At 40.3% G+C, this 21025-nt stretch overlaps 1 protein-coding gene across 3 annotated transcripts in view; it reads left to right on the forward strand.

Moving 5' to 3' along the window:
* The window catches only part of GDPD5 (glycerophosphodiester phosphodiesterase domain containing 5), a 175752-nt gene that overhangs the window by 123310 nt on the left and 31417 nt on the right, over positions 1-21025 (forward strand). For all 3 annotated transcript variants that reach the window (XM_051987088.1, XM_051987090.1, XM_051987089.1), the window contains exons 5-9: positions 10229-10322; positions 12853-12912; positions 15418-15516; positions 16541-16634; positions 19135-19280. In XM_051987088.1, coding sequence (XP_051843048.1) covers positions 10229-10322; positions 12853-12912; positions 15418-15516; positions 16541-16634; positions 19135-19280 — 493 coding nt within the window. The remainder of the gene's footprint in view (positions 1-10228; positions 10323-12852; positions 12913-15417; positions 15517-16540; positions 16635-19134; positions 19281-21025) is intronic.

Consider the following 21025-nt stretch of genomic DNA (forward strand, 5'->3'; position numbering starts at 1 on the left):
GAATCTATTGTCTGTGTATTAAATATTATATTTAGTATAATGAACAAAATATATTTAATATATTGATGTAGTTAATGATTTTAAATATATCTGAATTTTTCCACTTTTAGAAAGAAATATATAGAATGGCATACAAGAGTTAGAATATGGGGGGGGATACAGACAATATAAAATGAAAGGTAGCAATAAAAACCATTTTTTAAAAAAAGAAGAAAATTTTTCATATTTTAGGGATGCTTAATAATATTTGTTAAAGGTGGATTAGCAATTTAGGATTATATAAGGACAGTGAATAAAAAGCATTTGGTTTTCTTTTAGTAAGTTAAACTTCCCCACTGCAATCCAATATCTGCTCTTGTTCAGTTGTTCATTCAGGAACCTTGTGGCTTACTGAGAAAATCATTAGACTAATAATCAAAAGTGACTCTGTTACTTACAGTGTGACATTGAGCAAATCACTTCCTGCGCATGAACCTCACTCAGTTATTTTTCCCTTTCTAAAATAAAACGTTGAGTCAATGATTCTCTTAGGTCCCCTTCTATTCACGTAGCTGTTTAAATCCAGCAGTGTAAGATGACTGGAAAGAGTGTGTGGACATCGATAGCCCAGGATTTGCTCCAGAACCTTACTCTTCCATCCATGATGAAGGAGGTGGTAGCTGTAGTGAGCTTAGAGGCTAAAAATCATAGGATCCTCTCTTTAGAGATAGAAGAGACCTTAGAGGTCATTTAGTCCAGCCCTCTTCTTCAGTTTGTCGGTGAGGAAAGTGCCCTGCCTCATGTCATGTAGATAATAAGTGGCAGAGTCAAGATTTGAACCCAGATTCCCTGCACAATATACCTTTATGAATGCAAATGTTTTGGGAAATATAAAGAGGGATAATGAAGATAAAGGTAGGTAGAAAGTTACTTTAAGCCATTCTGGGTCTGTCCTTAAATATCCGGATATGAACTATGTGGGCTCTCAAGCAGGGGAGTGATGGGTGAGTTTGTAAAGATAATTTTGGCACCTGTGTGAAGAACAGACTGGAGAAAGGAGAGGAGACCAGTTATTGGGGAGTGAAAAGGAGGGGACAACTACAAGTCAGTCAGCAAGTCTTTAGAGAACAAATTCTGTTTGGGAGTAGAATTGATAGGACTGGACACTGTTTGCCTGTGGGTACAAGGGAGAGGAGAGAGGCAAAGGAGCTGCTAAGGTTCTGAGAGAGGGCGTCCTGAGCAGGGGGTGCTGTCAGCTGATAGGGAACTCAGAAGGAGTGGCAGCTTTAAGATGATATGTTCTGTTTTGGCCGTGTTGAGTTTGAAGAGCTTTGGGGATATCCAAAAGGTTGTACAATCTCACAATTATTTGCTGTTATGTGCAAGGCATTGTGTTGGCTCAGGGAATATGGGCTGGTGAATATATGGGGGAGAGATGAGCATTGGATAGAGATATCAGGCAGCAAATTGAGGCACCACAGAACAGGGGAGGGCAGCTAGATGGCACAGTGAAAAGAGAATCAGAAAGCTCATCTTCCTGAGTTTAAATCCATCCTCAAACATTCACAAGCTGTGTGATCCGGGAAAACCCACTCAGGAAGCCTCAGTTTCCTCATCTGTAAAATAAGCTGGAGAAGGAAATGGCAAATGCTGAAAAACTGGCATCTTTGTGAAGAAAACTCCATATGGGGTCACAAAAATTTGAACATGATTGAAACAAAAACAATAGCAACAGTACGAAAGAATGAATGCTCAATTTGGAGTCAGAAGACTAGATCAAATCCCATTCTAGATGAATACTTTCTATAGTAACTCTGAGCAAATCTTTTCCCTTTGCTGAACCTCAGTTTCCTCATCTGTAGAATGTAGAAATTGGACTAGATAACTTTTGCAATCCCTTCAAGATGTAAAACTGATCTTGTGACCCAAGGGAGCAGATTAACTCATCTCTAAAGAGAATGTTGAGGGAGAAGATAAAGGAACCCAAGCCTAGCCTCTTAGGGGGCCAGAGGAGGATGTTGAGTCATGATGGAGATCAGGCAGGTGGAAAAACCAATGACATGGAAACCCAGGAAGGTGAGAGTGTCCAAGAGGAAGACATGATTAAAGTGAGAGTTGCATTCAGCAAAGGCGAGGGTAGATGAGGAATTCAGATGTAGCAATGAAGGGATCCATGGCAACCAGTGGGACCCATTTTATTTGATTGACAGGGTCAGAAAGAAGCATGTGGTGAAGTAGAAGCAACAGCAGCAGCAGCAAGGATAAACCATGGCTTCTAAGAATTTGTTCTTCTGGGAAGGAGATACCAAGGATTCCCTTCCATTTTGTCCCATTGCCTCCAAAAAGGCAAATTCATTGCAAATTAGGGAATGAAAAGAGTGTGTGGAGGGTGAAATAAAGGTAGAAAATTACTTGAGACCCAGCATGTTGAGGTCCTTAAACATCCTGACATTTGGGACCCTCATCAAATCTCATAATCTCTTGGTCCAATTAGGATGATCTGTATTGATAACGAGAACTGTCTTACTGGGAGTGCCCTATATTGCCAAAGTTACAGCACCCCTCAGAAAAAAAAAAGGAGAAAATTATTTAATGAGGCTCTCAACCTCAGAGAAGCAATGACACTCCATTTAGCACTCCAGGCTCCAATGCAAATAGGGGAATAATACACAAAGGTACAAAGTTAAACAAACATTACACAAACATGGTGTAGGCTCAGGAGGGGCCCAATCAGAACTGTAGGGGCTTGGAGTTAAGCCACCAAATCCTAGTGTCTGTGACTTTTATGCTGGGCGGCTTAATTACAGACTCCTAGTTGGTCCAAAGCGTCCTGGAACAGAAATCTCTTTTACAATGTGCCCAACAAGTCCTTGGAGGTGGTTCTTGCTAGCTCCCGAGGCAGCCCCTCTTACTGTTGGAGAGCTCTAATTGTTATGAGCTTCTTCCTGACATCAAATCTAAATTTTCCTCTCTTCCCTCCTTTGTTCCTAGTTTTCTTCCTGAGGGCCAAACAGTACAAGTTCAAATGACAGCCCTATAAATCCTTGAAGAGAGAGTTAACATGTCCCCCCTGCAGCCCCTCCTTTTCTCCAGTCTTTTGAAAATCCAATTTGGTAGTGGCGTATTCTGTGTAACTTCATTGGTCCTTTGAGACAGTGCACCCCCCACCCCCACCCCCTTCCTCCTCATTCACTTGTTTCTCTTTGTGTTAAAAATTCTTTTTTCATGAACTTCCTATCCTTCCAGAGCTGACTGGCCCTCTGGTTTCCACAGCACATGTGGCTTTCCCCCTTCTTTCTCTGAAGCCTTTAAAATCTGCTTTCCTAGAATCTGGGATGCATTTTACACTGCCCATGTTTCCTGCCAACTCTAAGGCAGAAATTCTACAATAGACTAGCCCCCTAGCCCACTGCTTGGATTGAGCAGCAGGTTCAGGATAAATGTTCCCCTAATTGCTTCTTCCACTCTTGAAGGATGAAATTATTATTGAAGCAAGACGAGAAAAGATCTTCTGCCTGCTTTTGGCAGAGAGAGTGACAGAAACAGATAAAAACAGGCTGCCTGTCCAGATAGTCTGTGGTGTACTCCATTCCAATTATAATATTACTTGGTAACTCAAGTCAGCTAAGTGGAACAGTGGACAGGGGGCCAGACCTGGAGTTAGAAAGATATTTATGAACTGTGTAATTCTGGGCAAGTTTTTTAACCTTTGTTTGTTTGCCTCAGGTTCTTCATCTGCAAAATGGAAATAATAATCTACCTCCCAAGGTTGTCAGTGAGTTCCAAATGAAATAGTATTGGAAAAGCATTTAGCACAGTGTCTGGCATGTAGTCAATACTATATACATATTAATTACTGCTGTTATTATCATTACTTATGTTTAGGATCCACTGATTTGTACAGAAATGTTCCCTCTATTCTAGACTTCCTCATATGAGTATATGTTAATAGATAATATAACTCTATACCCATTTCTCCCTCTCCCCCACACTTTTTTTTCTTAAATTTATCCTCTTTGTTTTGAATAAAGTCTATCCTTTTAAAGCCATATTCTAATCACAAATCTCATCTCCCTAGATTTCAGTGATACTGTCCACTTAAGCTATCATCATATGTGTGTGTTTATACATACACACATATACATTCACACATATATGTATATACATATACATATATAAATATATATGTGAACATACATACATATATGTGTGTGTATTTTTGTATGTGTAAAAGAGAAAATCCCAAAGGACATTCTTGCAAAGGTACTGGAATGATTTGTCATTTCCTTCTCCAAATCATTTTACAGATGAGGAAACTGAGGCAAAGAGGATTAAGTGACTTGCCCAGGCTCACATTACTAGTATCTTAGGCTGGATTTGAATTTCAGGAGGATGAGTTTTCCTGATTCTAGGTCTGGCACTCAATCCACTGCAAACAAACAAACGTGTAATAAAATGTAATAGAGGTTATATATACATATCTCTCTGGGAGCTGTTCTCTAATAAATAGGTGGTCAAAAGATATGAACAGTTTTCAAAAGAAGATTGTCAAACTGTGAATGAGATTAAGCTATGAAAATACTCTCCCAATCACTGCTTATAAAAGAAATGCAAACTAAAACATTCCTGAGCTGCCACCTCACTACATGCAAATTTGCAGAGCTACAAAAGACAGGGATAGACAAGGTGGAAAAGGCTGTGGAAAGACAGGCAGCTTTGAGGAAACTGTAAAGTGGTTCTGTATTTGGCTCCTGGATTTGGAATCGGACAAGAAAAGTGAATAAACTGCAGTTCCTCTTTGGTAGTCAGTCCCAGTATTGGGCATATACCTCAGGGAAATCAAAATCAGAAACAGAGGCTCAATATGTCCCAGAATACTGCATTCTTTGGAATAGCAAAGTCAGAAACAGAGACTCAACATGACTCAAAATACTGCGTTCTTTGGGGTAGCAAAGGACTGGAAAGTAAATAATGCCTATTAATTAGAGAATGGCCCAAAACATAATAGTATAGAAGTTTATTGGAATATTACTTTATTTTCAAGACTGGGTTGCCCCATCTTGACCAGGCTAGAAGTACTGAGATCCCACTGCTCCATTTCCAATCCAGGTTAAGTTCTCCTTTCTTTAAGCTACCTGGCAATCCACACCCTTCCCAACTTGGTCAGGGGGCTCTTCTCATGTTGATGCAAACAGTCTATCAGCTTCAGCTCTGAAATATCAGGCACATCAACTTCAGTCTCTGCAGTAGTAGTGAATTACCAGCATAAGCCACTATCCCAGGCTGTACTGGAATGCTTTCATGCTGTGTAAAATGATTGAGAAAATCAGAATAAAGAGAATAGCATGTGTGGTAACCCCCACAATGTAAATGAAAAGATTGCTAAAAGGAAGTCGAAGGCAAAGTTGAAAAAACCAATGTAAATAATGAAGAGAAAATGAAAGCTTCCTCAGGAAAGACGCTTTTATTCATGAGCAGCCAGTCCTCTGTTTTGGATGTTTTTACTCGATTATTTTTCTTTGTCACAAGAGAAGCTTCAGTGAGGGGGGAGGAGGAAAAATCATTATGATGAAAATATATGTCATCAATAAATCATTTTTAAGAATTACTGAGAGGAAGAGAAGAGCAGAGCATACATTACCTAAATGAACTGACTCTCATTTTGCTGTAGAGGAAATTCATACATCATAGAATTTAGAATGAAAAGAACCTTAGAGATATTCTGATGAAACGCTCTAGTTTTAATTTTTTAATGTCATTTTACTTTATTTTCAGTTAAGCATTTATTTTCTCTCTCACATAACTCCCCATTAAAAAAGAAAAAAAAGCTTGTAACTAAAATGCATAGTCAAACAAAATAAATCCACTCGTTGGCCATTTCCAAAAATGTCTTTAGTCTACATCTTGAGCTCATTCTTCTCTTCTACCTCACCTTAACATTCCAGGATGCAAAGTTAAGAACTTTGCTCTAAATGCATATCTGCTGACCCCTCCTTCCTTGAACTGAATTGGAAGGGTCACATACTACTTAATAAGTTTCATTTTTCTATCCCAAAGTATAATCTGTCTCAGAATTTACTACAGTCTATACCACCAGAGGTCTTCAGCTGGGATTAGATGGTCATTTGTTAGAATTGTGGAGAGGAGTCCACTTCAGGTATTAGTTGGACTGACCTTTGAAGTCCCTGATTCTTGTTACAGCAAGCTCATCTTCCAGCACTGAGAAGGCTCACAAAAGCCTGCTTGTTGTCTATTAAAGTCAGTGTTTGCTATGAGACAGTACCCTGAGACAGAGATGAAGAATAAATCTTTTCCGAAGTGAGAATTCCTAGACCAGTTGGGAAGATCTGGGAACAATGGAAGACAAAGAAGAGGTCACATCTAGTCCCTTATTAAGCCTGATTGGTTCTACCTTTAGTCTGTTGTATCACTAGAACTGCCATAGTATTTCCTAATTGTGTTAGTATGGACTATCTCTTCCTTATCCTTAGAGCTGTGTTTTCTGTCTATTTTGAAGTCCTTTTCTTCATTAAAACACAAGGTCCTTTAACACAGTTTTGTGAAAATCGATATTGAAAACTATATTTGCATGTATTTGGAAAAATAAAATGCTATTAAAAAAAAAGAACATAAGCTTCTTGAGAGCAAGGTCTGTTTTATTTATTAATTTTTTCTTTCCACCCCTAATATTTGACACAGAATAGATATTTGTTGATTGCTCCTCTCTCAAGACCCAACTCAAGGGCCATCTTCTCTAGAAAGATTTTTCAGCCTCTCCTGAGAATTTTTCTGGAATATTTTGTCTAGATCTCTCCTTTGCCCTTTTTCTTTGTGTCATTTATTTGTGTACCTGTGATAGAGACCACTATTAGACAGCAAGCTCCTGAAGGCCAGGGAAGGTATACTTACTTACTTTTCTGTACTCAGTATTCAATGAAGTATTGAGAAAACATTTCTTGTGTTTGAAGTACTAAGTTTTGAGGCTACAAAGAGAAAAGCAAGTCAGTATGTCTCTGTTTTCAAGCAGTTCTTACTTTAATAAAAAAAATCCAGGACTTTGTACATAATAGCCATTTTATAGCTATTATGGAATTTAATTATATAGTCTCTAAGGACTGTTAAGAGTTCAGGAAAGAAGATGATCATTGTGGGCTGGGATTGTTGAAAGAGAGCTTTCTGAAAGAGAATTGGGGGCTCATTTAGAACCTTGAAGGCTAGATAGGAAGGAACTAATTAATCTCTTGGGCCTTTCTTGATGGTCCTGTCTAGACCTGACTTCCCTTGATCAGAATGGATTCCCTCTATTTCCATTAACTTGAATTATGACCAGTTATGACTACCTATTGGTAACAGGGATAAGGGGGAGTATAGAAGAGAAAAATTGATGCTGTGTTTAAATTTTTGTTGGGGGAGGGGGACACTGTGTGTGTGTGGGGGGAGAAAGAATATGCACTATAAAAATGATGATTTTATATGCATAAAATATATAGTATTATAAAAAAAGCCAAACATGTTGAAAGAATAATTATCTATATATTTTTGTAAAAAATTCCAGGACGTAAGGTTAAAAACTTTGCTCTAAATGCATATCTGCTGATTTCTCCTTTCTTGAACTAAATTGGAAGGGTCACATACTACTATATCAATCAAGTCTTCTCTCCTCTCCCCATATTTCCTCCTCCCTTTGTCCCTCCTCTTCAAGATCCAGCTTCTCTTACAGTTCCATAGCTTCCAAGTCACTGAGTGACATGATGTGCTGAGAAAGATCACTGAATTAGGAGACTAAAGTTAGTCTCAGTCCTTCTGCTAACTTGCTGTGTGCTTTTGGGCAAATCAGTTCACTTCCCTGAACCACCTTTTCTGCATCTCCAAATGACCCACAGAATTGCACATGATTCAGTTAAATTGGCAAGCATTCCTTTGCCACCTACCTTTGCTCTGAGAGACAAGATGAACCATAGACAATCAGAATTGGGAAGGAACTTAGACAGAATTTTGGAGCTGAAAAGGGCTCCGACATCTAATACAGGGGTAGTGATAGGATCTATGATTTCGTGGAGTAGTTAACTGCCTGATAAGGCTACTCCCTCCACCTTCTGTGCCCTTTTGTAATTTCCTTGGTTTAAAGAGCTCTGGGCATTAAAAGGTAAATTAAGAAACTTGCCCAGGGTTCCACAACCATTATGTATCATGGCTGGGTCTGGAACCCAAGTCCTGCTGATTCCATATCTAGCTCATTATCCACCATTACATGCTATCAGCATTTTATAGGTAAAGAAACTGAGGCGCTTAACAGTTTAAGCCTGAGTTCCTACAGCAAGTAAATAGTAGATCTAAGATTCAAAAACAGATCTCATTCTTGGTCTGAATAAAACACTACTTTTTGAGTTAATTAGGTATATTGATGGAATTAAAGCTCATGTTTATAGGTTTTACTAAATTAGTTCCAAAACAGTAAGGATTATTTTCATTTCTCCTCCCCTCCGCCCACTTTCCCCTCAAATCCATCTATCTTGGAAACAGCGAAGTCTCATTTCCTCACTGTCATTGGGAATTTCAATATTCCTTTACATCTAGCCTTAGCAAAATAGGACAGTTTGTATGTACACTACACCTCTCTGTTTGAATTAATGCAGAGTGATATATCAAATGACTCATTATTTCTTCCCCAGTGGCACATTACAGGCAGTGCCATTTATGAATGCTCAACTTGCAAACCAAGTCGACCTATAAAGAATGGAAGTTGAAACTGGAACCAAACTGAAACTATATGAACCTAGAATGGAGAATAAGGACTTTGCTATATGTTACTGATTATTTCTGGGGAAACCTTCCTCCCTTCAGTGACCCAGAGGCCTCTCTGGGTCTCACATCCTCATATCCCCAGATAAGATTAGATCCAATTATATTATGAGTTCCTTGAAGGCAAGGTTCATTTTTGCTTTTAAAAATTTTTTCTTAGTGCCTGACATAGCATAGGCTCTCAGCAAATAAATGCTTGTTGATTAGACTTCTAGCCATCTGTTGGCCTGGACTATTCATTTCCCTATGATTGATCATTGGTCCCCTTGATTTCTAGTCTCTCACTTCTTTCACTGAGCCAGAGCTAAAGAAGGTGTTAAAAGGTAGAACACAGGATGTCAGCGTTAGGAAGAATTTTTAGACTTAACTCGACTTGAGGGAATGAGTCCATTCTTTGGATATTCCCTGAATATTTCATGGACAGAATCTCATACTTTCTTTTCATGGAGGACATAAAGATGAATCAGGGCAGTATAGTCTGATGGAAAGAGCATTGATCTTGGAATTAATAGTCTAGATGTGCATCCTGACTCTGACATGAACCAACTCTGTGATTATAGGCAAATCACTCATATTTGAGGCTCAGTTTCCTCATCTGCAAAATGATAACAAGACCATTACCCTCCCAGGATTGGTGAGAGATGAACAGCTTTGATGCCTTAAAATCCTACCAGTTATGTAAGCTATATTTTTAAAATTCTTAGTGACATTTTTAGGGTCTCCCTACATTTTGGGGCTCTGAATAAGAAGTTCCATTTTGCTTTAAAAGTGGCAAGTTTGGCAATATTTGCAGTCAGTCCAAAAAAATCTCATATTTGAATTTTGTGTCATGTAGGTAGCTCATTAAAATATTCATGAGAATTTTTTGCAAAAAAAAAAAAGTGATATCTTTTGGGTTTTGTCCTCTTTGTTCCCAAATATATCCCTCCCCATCCATGTGATCATCATAGTGAAAAAAAAAGGAAAAAAAAAACAAAACTAACAAATACATTTAGTAGTCTGACACTGTGAGCAGTGATTCAAACCTGAGACCTCCCACTTCTCCAAAAATGATGCAATTTATTACGTAGATGTTGTTGTTATTGAATGAGGTGATTCAAGACAATTGCGATAGACTTGATGAAAAGTATCATGTACATCCAGAGAGAGAGCTATGGGTGCTGAATGTGGATCAAAGCATAGTATTTTCACCTTTTTGTTGTTTTTTGTTTGCTTGGTTTTTTTTTCTCATATGTTTTTCCTTTTTGATCTGATTTTTCTTGCACAGCATGATATATTCCTCTCAGCTTTAGTATTCTGTGTTCACTGGTTTCTGTCTTGCTCCCCCACCTCCATCTTATGCTTCTAGTAAAACTCTTAGGGATCTTCTCACGTTTTTGTGTCCCAGCATCAGTTTTTTAGCCTTAAACTTTTATGCTGACTTTTGACTCTATTTGTCTTTTCCCAGGTTCCTCTATAATCGGATGGGATATTGGAGTGACTGGTCCATTCCTATCCTTCTGACCACTGCCACTGGTTTCACCTACATCACAGGATTGTTGGTATGTCTAGTAGGACATAATAGCATGAGAAAGACAAATCATCTCTGGGAATAAAGTTGTTCCTTCAAGACAAGATCCCTGATCCTTGGGGATTCCCTGTTTTGACGGAAGTGACAGGATGTCTTTCAAGTAACCTCTGAATAGACGGATGGATGGATACATAAATAGATGAATGGATGCATGAATAGGCAACAGGACTAATGGAAGGATGTTTGAGTGGATTGAAGATGATTGCTTAGTTTGAAAAAAAACAGAAGGCGATAGCATCTTCTCAGATTCTTAGCAAAATCATAGAATTTATTATTAAAGGTTGGTGAACATTTAGATAAGGAAGCTGGATCACAAAGAGCCAGCATGGCTTCATCCAGAAATCTCTCATACTATTCTTGTGGGAAAAAATGAAGATGTATAAGGCAAAACCAGTGATTTCTAGCTCAGTTGAAATGGAGGCCACTGAACTGTTCATAAAGATATCTGCATATGAACCTAGAAACCCACATATTAACATTATATTCCATTGTGTTTTTTTTTTATTTTTATTAATTATTTCTCAGTTACATTTTAATCTGGTTCATGCAGCACGGGAGAATGTTATCAGCCTCTGGACTAGATGAAAATATAGTTAAGTAATTTTGAAATAATGGAATAACCAGATGGACTGAAACTAACTATTAATGATTTGTTGTGAAAGTTTCTTATGAAGTGTCCCAAGGATTTATCTTTACTCTGTGTTAGTCAACAATGTTTTCAGTTACTTGGGTGAAAGTTTGGACGATATGCTTATCAGATTTGCGGAAAACACCAGACTTAGAGAGAGAGCTCTAATATACATCAAATGATAAAGTACCCAAGAAGATCCCAGCAGGCTGAACATTGGACTGAAATCTAATAAGGTGAAACTTAATAGGCCTAAATGTAGTGTTATTACTCTGTTTGAACTATTTAATAAGATGGCAGGGGAGTGGCTAAACTACAGTTCTTGAAAAAAGATTTAGAGGTTTGAATGAACTGCAAGATTGGCATGAGCCAGCTCTTAGACAAAAAGGTTTTTCTAGGCAGCACATTTTAGCAAAAGACATTGATAAATTGGAGAACATCCTGGAGAGAGGCAGGGCTCCAATTTCATGCCATTTAAAGATTATTTGAACCAACTAAGGCTATTCAGGGTGGAGAAGACCTGGTAGGGGAAGGGGAAAAGGGGAGGGGGAAGTCTTCAGGTATTTGGAGAACTGTCCTGTAAAAGGAGTACACCTATTCAGAAGGCCTCAGAGAGCAGAATTAGGAGTAATTGGGAAGGAGGGAAGGTTTATAGAGAGGTAGATTTGACTTGATAAAAGAAAAACAATCATGATGATTAGAGCTTTCTAAAAAGTGGAATGTGCTGTCTCAGAGTAATAAGTTCCCCCTCTATGAAGATATGCAAAGAAAGATGCAAAATAGATATAGATTGATTCTTGCTCAGGTTCAAATTGATGACCTCTAGATACATTATAGAGAATGTGCTTTTGTAATTTGAACTGAATCCTATTGAAGGAAGGTAGTCCCTGAGCTGGACTTTGTAGGATAGGGAAAAGACTTTCTGGTGGGTGCTGGTCCATATGAAGTTCTCTTAGCAAATGCTTGGTCTTATTGGATAGAGCTACCAGTGACCAGTCAGTTAGTCAAAAAGTAAGCATTTATTAAGCATTTACTTTATGCCAGGCATTTGTATTAGATTGTGGAGATAAATACAAAGAATGAAACAATCCCTACTTGCAAGGAGCTTATAATTCAATAGGGGAAAACAGCAGACACATACAGAGAGAGAGAGAGAGAATCAGCTGTCCCAAAAATTTTATTGTAGTTTTAAATTGCATTAAAACCCTTTGAACATACCGTATGGAGAATAAATATAAACATAAAGTCATTGTGTACAAGGTAGTTTGAGGGAAAGGGTCCCAGCAGAGAAGTGGGCTCCTGTTTTGTAGAGGTTCACAGGAGTATTTCATAGAACCCCAAGATTCTTGGAGCTAGAAGCTATCCCAGCCCTCTCATATTTAGATAGGAATTCTCCTTCTCTCCTACCCCCCTAACTTCCCTGTTAAGGAGGCATCCAATCTTTACAGAGCTATAAGCATGGGGAAAACTAGAGAGAGGCAGATTTTGATTGGGTGTAAGGAAAAACTTGTCAACAGTCAGAGATCTCTGAGTTTGGAATAAGCTGTCTGAGGGTGAGTTCAAAACTCTGGAGTTCTTCAAGAGGAAACTCAGTCAATCAAGAGGAACAAAGAAGAAAGATTCTCTGCTCAGGTATGTGGAATGGACAAGATGACATTTAGCTGCAAGATGACATCAGCTCTGAGATTCTTGATTTTGATGAGAGACGGAAGAACTCACTATCTTCAAAATAGAATTAGTCCCATTGTGGGACTGCTCTGATTGTTTGAAGGCTTTTCCTTCTATTGAGCTGAAATCTGCCTCCTTTTCATTCCCCTTGGTTTCTCCTCCTTCAGTGGGAGTCTGAAAGCTCTCTATCTTTGTGTCTCCTCAGATCCTGGCCCTCTGTCACATTGCTGTGGGACAGCAGATGCACCTCCACTGGCTTCACAAGGTAAGGGCTCTGTCGTCCCAAGGGTGTAAGGGGAGAGAAGAGAAAAGAACAGTGAGGAGAACAGGAGTGCAGGAGAAAAGAGTTAATATTGGGAGATCACCCCCTGCCAGAATCCACAGAGAACTACCATGGGAGCTGAAGGCCAGACCACGAAGAGTTCAGAGGGAGCGGCTAATTACAATTAATGTGGGCCAGTGAATAGAGCCCTGGCCTGAATCCTGGCTTAGCTACTTAGTGTAGTAAGTCAATTAGCCTCTCTGATCCTTCGCTTCCTCTTTTGTAAAATGGGAAATATAGATATTCCCTCGAAGAGTTGTTAGGAGAACTCTTTAAACCTCCAGAAAGCTTGAGAATGTCTTCACCAAGGAAGCCATTTCTAGCCTTCAGTATACAGGAGCCCTTCTCATCCTTGTGACACCATCCCCTCACCCTCACTCTAGATCTTCCTGCTCATTCTTCTCAGAAGAACTGAACATTTCCCCTGGGCTCCTGTGCTTCCCACCTGGCATTCGTTTTTCTCAGCTTCAGGGCTGGAGGATGAGAGAAACATGCCAGCTGGCACCACCGGCAGGGGCTCAGAGCTCCTCTGTGCTGCCTCCTCCAGGCTTTGTGGGGATAGCATCAGAGCCGCAGACATGCCGGGGTTTCCAGAGGGGAACATAGACCATAGAATGTCAGAGCTGGAAGGATATGAGGAAACATCACATGAAATGTTCTCCAAAGTAATCATATGATCTCTTAATTGCCATATAGTTTTTCTTTCTTTTCCAATTTTCATCCCTTTCCACATCTTTTTGTTGCACTTGACACCATTGACTACCTTCTTCTGGATATTGACTCTTCTCTGGGCTCTGCCAATGAGTCTAAATATGTCACATATAAAACTTCATACCTGTATACTTTAAAAAAAAAACAGAAAAGGAATTTTTAACCTAAGAATTTCAGTGGATTTTCATCCCTTTATTATTATTATTATTTTTTTTTTAATGAGCAGTGACAAAATATCCAGGCATAGAGATATTTTGCTTAGGGTTATGGAGCTAGGACAAGAACCCAGTTCCCCTGACTCCAGCCAAGGGTGTGTGTTCATGTTCTCTCTTTCTCCCTTTCTCTCCCTTCCTATTTCTCTTTCTCTCTCTCTCTCTCTCTCTCCCTCTCTCTCTCTCTCTCTCTTTTTCCTCTCTCTCTCTCTCTTTCTCCTCTCTCTCTCTCCTTTATTCCCTCCCTCTCTTTTTCTCTCCTTCTTTCTTTCTCCCTTCCTTTTCTCCCTGTCTCCATTTTTCTCTGTGACTTTCTCTTTCTTTCTGTTTCTTCCTTTGCAGCTGTCTCCTCTTTCATCCTCCTTCTTTCTCTATCTGCTTTTTATCTCTTGTTTCTCTCTCTGTGACTCTCTCTCTACTAGTCTGTGTCTCAATGTCCGTCTGACTGTCTGTCTCTCTGTCTCTTTCTCTGTGTGCCATCTATCTCTTCCTTTGTAGCTGTCTCCTCTTTCATCCTCTTTCCATTCTTTCTATTTGCCTCCTTTTTTCTCGTGCTTCTATCTCTCTATGTCTGTTGGTCTGTCTCTTTCTCATCTATCTCTTCCTTTGTAGCTATCTCCTTTTTCTTCTCTTTCTTTGTTTCTTTTTACTTTTGTTTCTGTCTCCATGATTCTCTGCCTCTGTTAGTCAATCTCTGTCTGTCTGTCTCTCTATCTCTGTCTCTGTTTGTTTCTTTCTCTCTCTCTCTCCTCTTCCATACAAACAGAACCTTTTCCTCAGGCTTCTGTTTTTATTTTTCTTGCTTCTTGTTACTGTTATCAAACATGTCACATTAGGCTGCTGAGGCTCAGGTGACAGCCTTCCCAAGGTCTTAGATAACTTACCCTCATCCCACCCAGAGAGCCAGGCTCCACTTCATTCAGTCTCAGCATGTGTTGTCATTTCCAGACACTGATCCCAGAGACTGTTGAGTGGAGGCTGAAGTCTAGCAAAGTGATTTTTCATCTTCTTTCCTTCTTTCCATTTATCCCTTCTCCCCCATATATGAGTCATCCAATTGTGTACATGTACTCTTCATACATAAACACACACACATACATACACTGATTGCCCATCAGTCACACATACACCATCACACAAACCTGTGCTCTTCAGATATGTACTCAGACACATAATTGTATACCACTTGTGTAGTCACACACATGCAGAGACACACACTTATACACGTGGCTAAGTTCACAGCTAGTCAAACCTATGTTTGCAAGATGTCACTAGGCACCCAGTTACATATGATTGTACATGATTGTACCCTCATACACAGTCAGATACATATGTGTATACACACACACATACATATACACATGTGGATGTATACACACACACACACACACACACACACACACACACACACATGCAAACACACACACATATACAGAAACCAGTAGGGGAACATGAGGAAGAGGATTTCCTGGGAGCCCTTTACTCCTCCCATCCCCAGCTTTGACCCCAGCCCTTCTTCTTACAGGTGGCACTGACTGTGGCCTTGATTGCGACCCTCATAGCGGTGTCCTCTATAGCCCAGCTCTGGGATGATGAGTGGGCTGTGCTGCTAATATCATTGCAAGTGAGTAGAGGGTGCCCATCTGACCCAAAGCTGGGGATGGGGTGGGGAAGTCAATCTGTATTCACTATATTCACTGATTTCAGCTATGGGAGAAATTCATAAATTATAAGACCCTAGAAAGTCAAAGGTAACAAAAAAAATAGGCCTTTAGAAGTTGTTTAGTTCAGTTGCCTTCTTTTACGGATAGAGAAACTGAGGTACATAGCAGGGAAGGAATTTGCCCTGAGTCATTGAGAGAGAGAGTTTCAGAGCCTGGACTCAAACTCGGTTCTCCTGACCCTAAGTCTGTGATTCTTTCAATTGTGTCTCCAAACATAATTGTCTGGGGGATGATAGGATTTTTAGGGCTGGGAGGGCCCTTAGAAAATATCTAGTTTATCCCTTGTCAGTTTGCAGAGAATGGAACTGAGGTACCAAAAAGGAAGTCATTTTCCCAATGTCCCATAGAGAATGTGTAGCAGAAAGCAAGGACCAGAAATCCAGGTCTCCTACACCCTGCTACTACATTTAATTATAGAATCTCACAACTGGAAGGGACCTCCAAGATTATCCAGTTCAACCCCCTTAAGCACTGGAACCTTTACAGCTTCCCTGCTTGGACAGCTCCAGTCATGGGCAGCTTTACTACCTGTGAAGACGATCTATTCTATAGTGGGAAAGTTCTTATTATTAGAAAGTTCTTTATTATGAACTGTAATCTGCCTCCTTCTAACTGCACCCACCCCGACTTGTCCTGCCTTTGCCCTCCAGTGCCAGATGGCTCAAGGTATAGTAATTGAAGCCCATTTCCGAGTTGCCTGTGGCTATCCAGAAAGCAGCCTATGTATCTCATATCTCTTCCAAGCTAGCCCCTGCTGCATGAACCTTCCAAGGAGATAAGAGCAAATATGTGGCTAATTGTAAGAACCCCTTCCTCCAAAGCTCTTAGGATGGGGCTGGTTGGGAAATGACAGCCCCTAACCCTCCCTTCTCTCTGGGATTGTACTGCAGGGCTAACATCTGAAATGTTGTGTTTCATGTTTAGGGTACAGCCCCGTTTCTGCACGTTGGAGCCCTAATAGCTGTAACCACTCTCTCCTGGATTGTGGCAGGCCAGTTTGCAAGAGCTGAAAAAGTCTGTGAGTATAAGATAATTTGGCCTTGCTCACAACCATCCCTATAGGGCTGTTGTCTGGTCTAAGAGAGGGAAGGTGTGTAGGGTCAAAGAGGTGGTGTTAATTTGGTGCTTTTCTCATAGAATCTTAGACTGTCAGAGCTGAAAGGGGTCTTTAAAAACAGAATACTTTATAAAGGTTGAGAGAGGTTGTTCACCTCCAACACCCCGCCACCACCTTTCACTGACCTTCCCTAGGAAGCATCAGGGAAATCACATAGAGAGAGGGAGTTGGATGGTTGATTGTAGCTTACATGTCTGTGTCACTAAAAGGCTTAAAAAATACTTTATACACATTATACACAGAGAGTACCATCTTCTACATGAAGCTTTTCCTGGTATCTTGCCTCCAACTATTAGTGCCTTCCCTCCCATGACTAGTTGGTATTTCACTGATTTGCATGTATTTGTATTTATTCCCTTTAAATGGATGTTGCACATATTTACATATGTAACATACATCATTTGTGTTACACTGTATTTATATGTGACATAGCATATATAATATGTAACACAGTGTATTTACATGTTAACATACAAGTACATACATAATATACTTATTGTCTTTTCTAGTAGAATGCCAGTCCCTTGAGAGAGATATTGTTTCCTTCTTTACAACTGGACCCTCCTCCTGATCTCACACTTAATAAGTATTTAATAAATACTTATTGATTGAGCAATGTATAAATATATACATTCATTGGATCCTCACAATAGTCCTGTAAAATAGGTAGAGTCATTATTACTTCTTCCATTTTACAGAAAAAAACTAGGGGAGTGATTTGCCTAAGATCACCTAGCTAGCAAGAATCAGGACCAGATCTCTGGGATTCAAGCCTAATGTTTTTTTTTTTTTCTCTATTTTTCCTCTTTTCTTTTTTTTTTTTGGTCTTGGCCCTCTCCAAATAGGAAAAAGGAACTAGATTGATGATTTTTGTCAGTACAGGAAAATCCCAGTGGAAAACCCCTCTACTAATGTAGATCATTGTTAACTTAGTCTTAAAGGGTTTCCTGCCATGCAGTGAATAGATCGCTGCCTCTGAACTTGGGAGGACCTGTGTTCAAATCCAGTATCAGACATTTAACACTTACAAGCTGTGTGACCTTGGACAAGGCACTTAACCCCAATTGCCTCCTAAAAAATTAAAAATTAAAAAAGAGAAACAGACAGATGGACAAAAGGGGAAAGGGGAAGAGAGAGTTGCCTGGGCTACAAAGAGTTTCAGTGAATTGCCCATGTGTCAGAAGCATGTCCTGGGCTTTCCCAATTCAGAATTCAACCTTGGACGCACAGTTCCATGTTCCTTTTCCTTTCTAAGCGTTTTCTCAACTGCTCAAGTGATTATGGCCTATGAAATCAGGCCCAGAGAGGGGAGTCTGGAATCTAACTAAGAACACAATAGGAGTCCCTGGACCCAGGATCTAAGACCTGGCTGGAGGGTGAGGCAATATACTAGAAAGTGTTGGGGATGAAGCTTGCCAAACCTCAGGTTTCCCATGATAACAACAAAACACTACATTCATGGATTATTTTTTCCCTAGAATTGTTTGGAGAAAACATTTTGTAAACCTTAACTGTTATGGTTATTGTTATTATTACTACCATTACTGTTGTTGTTGCTGCTATAATTGTTATTATTGAAGGTAGCTTTCAGGAACACCATTAGAAATCTACAGAGAAGAGACTCCCTGTTCTTCAAGGTTTCTGTGGGACGCAAATATACACAGCAGTCTATTTAAAACACCCACCTCTTGAGTTGTTTTTGAAATTCAGCACCGCCTGTTTATCACATCCCCCGCATTGTGTGGACAAGGCCCATGAGCACACGAATGTGTTTGCAAACCTCTTGTCCCACAACCTTCCACTGAAGAAAAAAAAAAATCATCTGTTGTCTCGCTATGTCTCTAGTCTAGCCTGTCAAAGATAATCCACACACTCTAAGTGCCATCTCTGTCCCAAGAGAAGAAATCTGCCCGCTGCACCCAGGGCTTCTCTGAGTACCCTGGCAGGAGAGATTGGGGGCAGAAGAGGAAGGGATTTAGCCCATTGACTGACTCATAGATTTAGAGCTGAAAGGAGTCTTAGAGTTCATCTAGTCTAATCCTCCTCATTTTGTAGATGGGGAAACTGAAGCCAGAATTATTTAGTATTCAGGCTCAAGCCCTCTAATTCTGGCCTACTGTATCTCACTGCCTCCCATGGGCTCTGCCTTCACTCAGCCCCTCTCCTGAAGGGAGAGCTCACTGTCCAACTGTGACAGGCGTCCACATGAACAAATGCAGTGGAAGCACAGACTGTTGGATGAGGACTTCATGCAAGAGCAGAGGGTGGCAGACATTGGCTCCTCTTCCAGGATTCGGGGTTGGGGAGCAGTTGTGCGATTGCCTAGAGTGGGGACACGGGTGTGTCTGCTGGGCTCTCTCGTTCTAGGAGGCTTCATGGAGTCTCTCTTCTGTCTCTTCAGCCTCCCAGATGGTCATCTTCACTATCTACTTCGCAGTGGTGTTTGTGCTCTACCTGATTCCCCTCACCATCTCTTCTCCCTGCATCATGGAGAAGAAAGACCTGGGACCGAAGCCAGCCATCATCGGCCACCGAGGAGCGCCCATGGTGAGTGAGTGCTCTCCCATTGCTAACTTCGAGGAGTGAGTGCCCAGGAGAAGCAAAATTATTCCAGCCTTGGAGATCCCAGGGCCTTCTTTCCCTTGGCAGGCTTTAGGGAAACTTGGGAGCCCCATCTTGGGGATGGATCAGGACAGAGAAGATTCGTTTATCTTTGTTTCCATGCTGCCCCCTTGTGGCAGTGTGTTTTTCACTGACATTGAGTTAAGGAGCTTCCTAACCATGCAGAATTAAATTAGGGCTAGAAGTGGTCCTAGAGACACGATCCAGTCAGAGGAACTGGATTCAGATCCTGCTCTCCTGCTTCCTTGCATTGCGACACAGGAAAAAGTTCTTCTAGTCTCGGGATAGTGGGAAGAGTGTTGACTCTGGAGTCGGGAGTTTGGTGGACAGGATGCTGCTAGCCTTGAAGTCAAGAAGATCTACCTGGGCTCAAATCTTGTCTCAGATACTTAATAGATGTTTGACCCTAAGCACATAATTTGCCAAATGAGAGATAGACTCAGTCAACTTCTCTGGATCCTTTCCAGCTCAATATGATTCTAAATTTCTGATGCTTCCTATCTTCTGATTACCTGGGACAAATTTTTTTTTTACCTCTTCAGGTGTAAAATTAATGACCAGAATATCCTTAGAGCCATTTCCACAGAGTTATTGTGTCTGAGTGAAATGAGTCCATTTAGTGTCATTATTGCCCTCTCCCTCCCCATGCCAGAAGAATTCTTTCACATATAGTTTCTGCCCATCCATCATCCAGCCTCTGTTTAATGATAGGGAAGGGAAAATAAAGGGAAGTTTCCTTTCCTCCTTCTCTTCTTTCCCCCTGAGGTTGCTCCTTCTATTTTGGGACAGTTTTGGCTGTCAGAAAATTTTTCCTCATATCAAACTGAAACTTGTTTCCACAGTCATTAGCCCTTGTTAAGTCCTGTCTTTCTGAGACCAAACAAGGTCAAATTTGATTCCTCTTCATGGGAAGGTCCAAGAAATCCTGTCTCTTCCGCAGGCTAAAATATCCCTATTTTCTTCATCCAACACTTGTGTGCTCTGGGTACTGTAAGCCACATGCTCTCAATTTTGTAAATATCCTTTCCAAAAAGGACCCCAGTTCTCTATACCAGATGGGGTCCAACCCCAGCAAAAGATAGTGACTCTGTTCTTTTGTTCAATGTCTCCTCATTGTCTTTCCCCTAAAACAGAATTTACTTCTTAATTCTGGGTCTATCCCCATCCTATCCCCAAAAGAGATATCAAGAGAGTCTCTGAATTTAATTTTTAATATTCTGATGACTGTATTTCAATATAATTGATTTCTTATGTATTGTTGAAGTAGCTGGGTGACACAGTAGGTAGAGTACTGGGTCTGGAGTCAGAAAAAACTGGAGTCAAATATGGCCTTGGACACTTAATAGCTGTGTACCACTGGACAAATCACTTACCCTTATTTTATTCAGTTTCCTCAATTGTAAAATGGAAATGATACCAGCACCTATATCCCAGGGTTATTGTGAGGATCAAAGAAGATAATATCTATTTGTTTGTTTTAAAGCACTTAGCACATTGTAGGGGCTATTTAAATGCTTATTCTCCACTTTCTCTTCCTATGTATGTTCTGTCTTAGTAAGCATAATTCTGAAAAGGGTTCCTTCCATTGGTTTTCCCAGACTATCCAAGCAGCCTATGCCACAAAGAAGGTCTAGAACTCTCAAGGCCAGTATCACCTTAGGATCATCCTA

Source organism: Antechinus flavipes, chromosome 3 (assembly GCF_016432865.1).
Source record: "Antechinus flavipes isolate AdamAnt ecotype Samford, QLD, Australia chromosome 3, AdamAnt_v2, whole genome shotgun sequence".
NCBI lineage: Eukaryota > Metazoa > Chordata > Mammalia > Dasyuromorphia > Dasyuridae > Antechinus > Antechinus flavipes.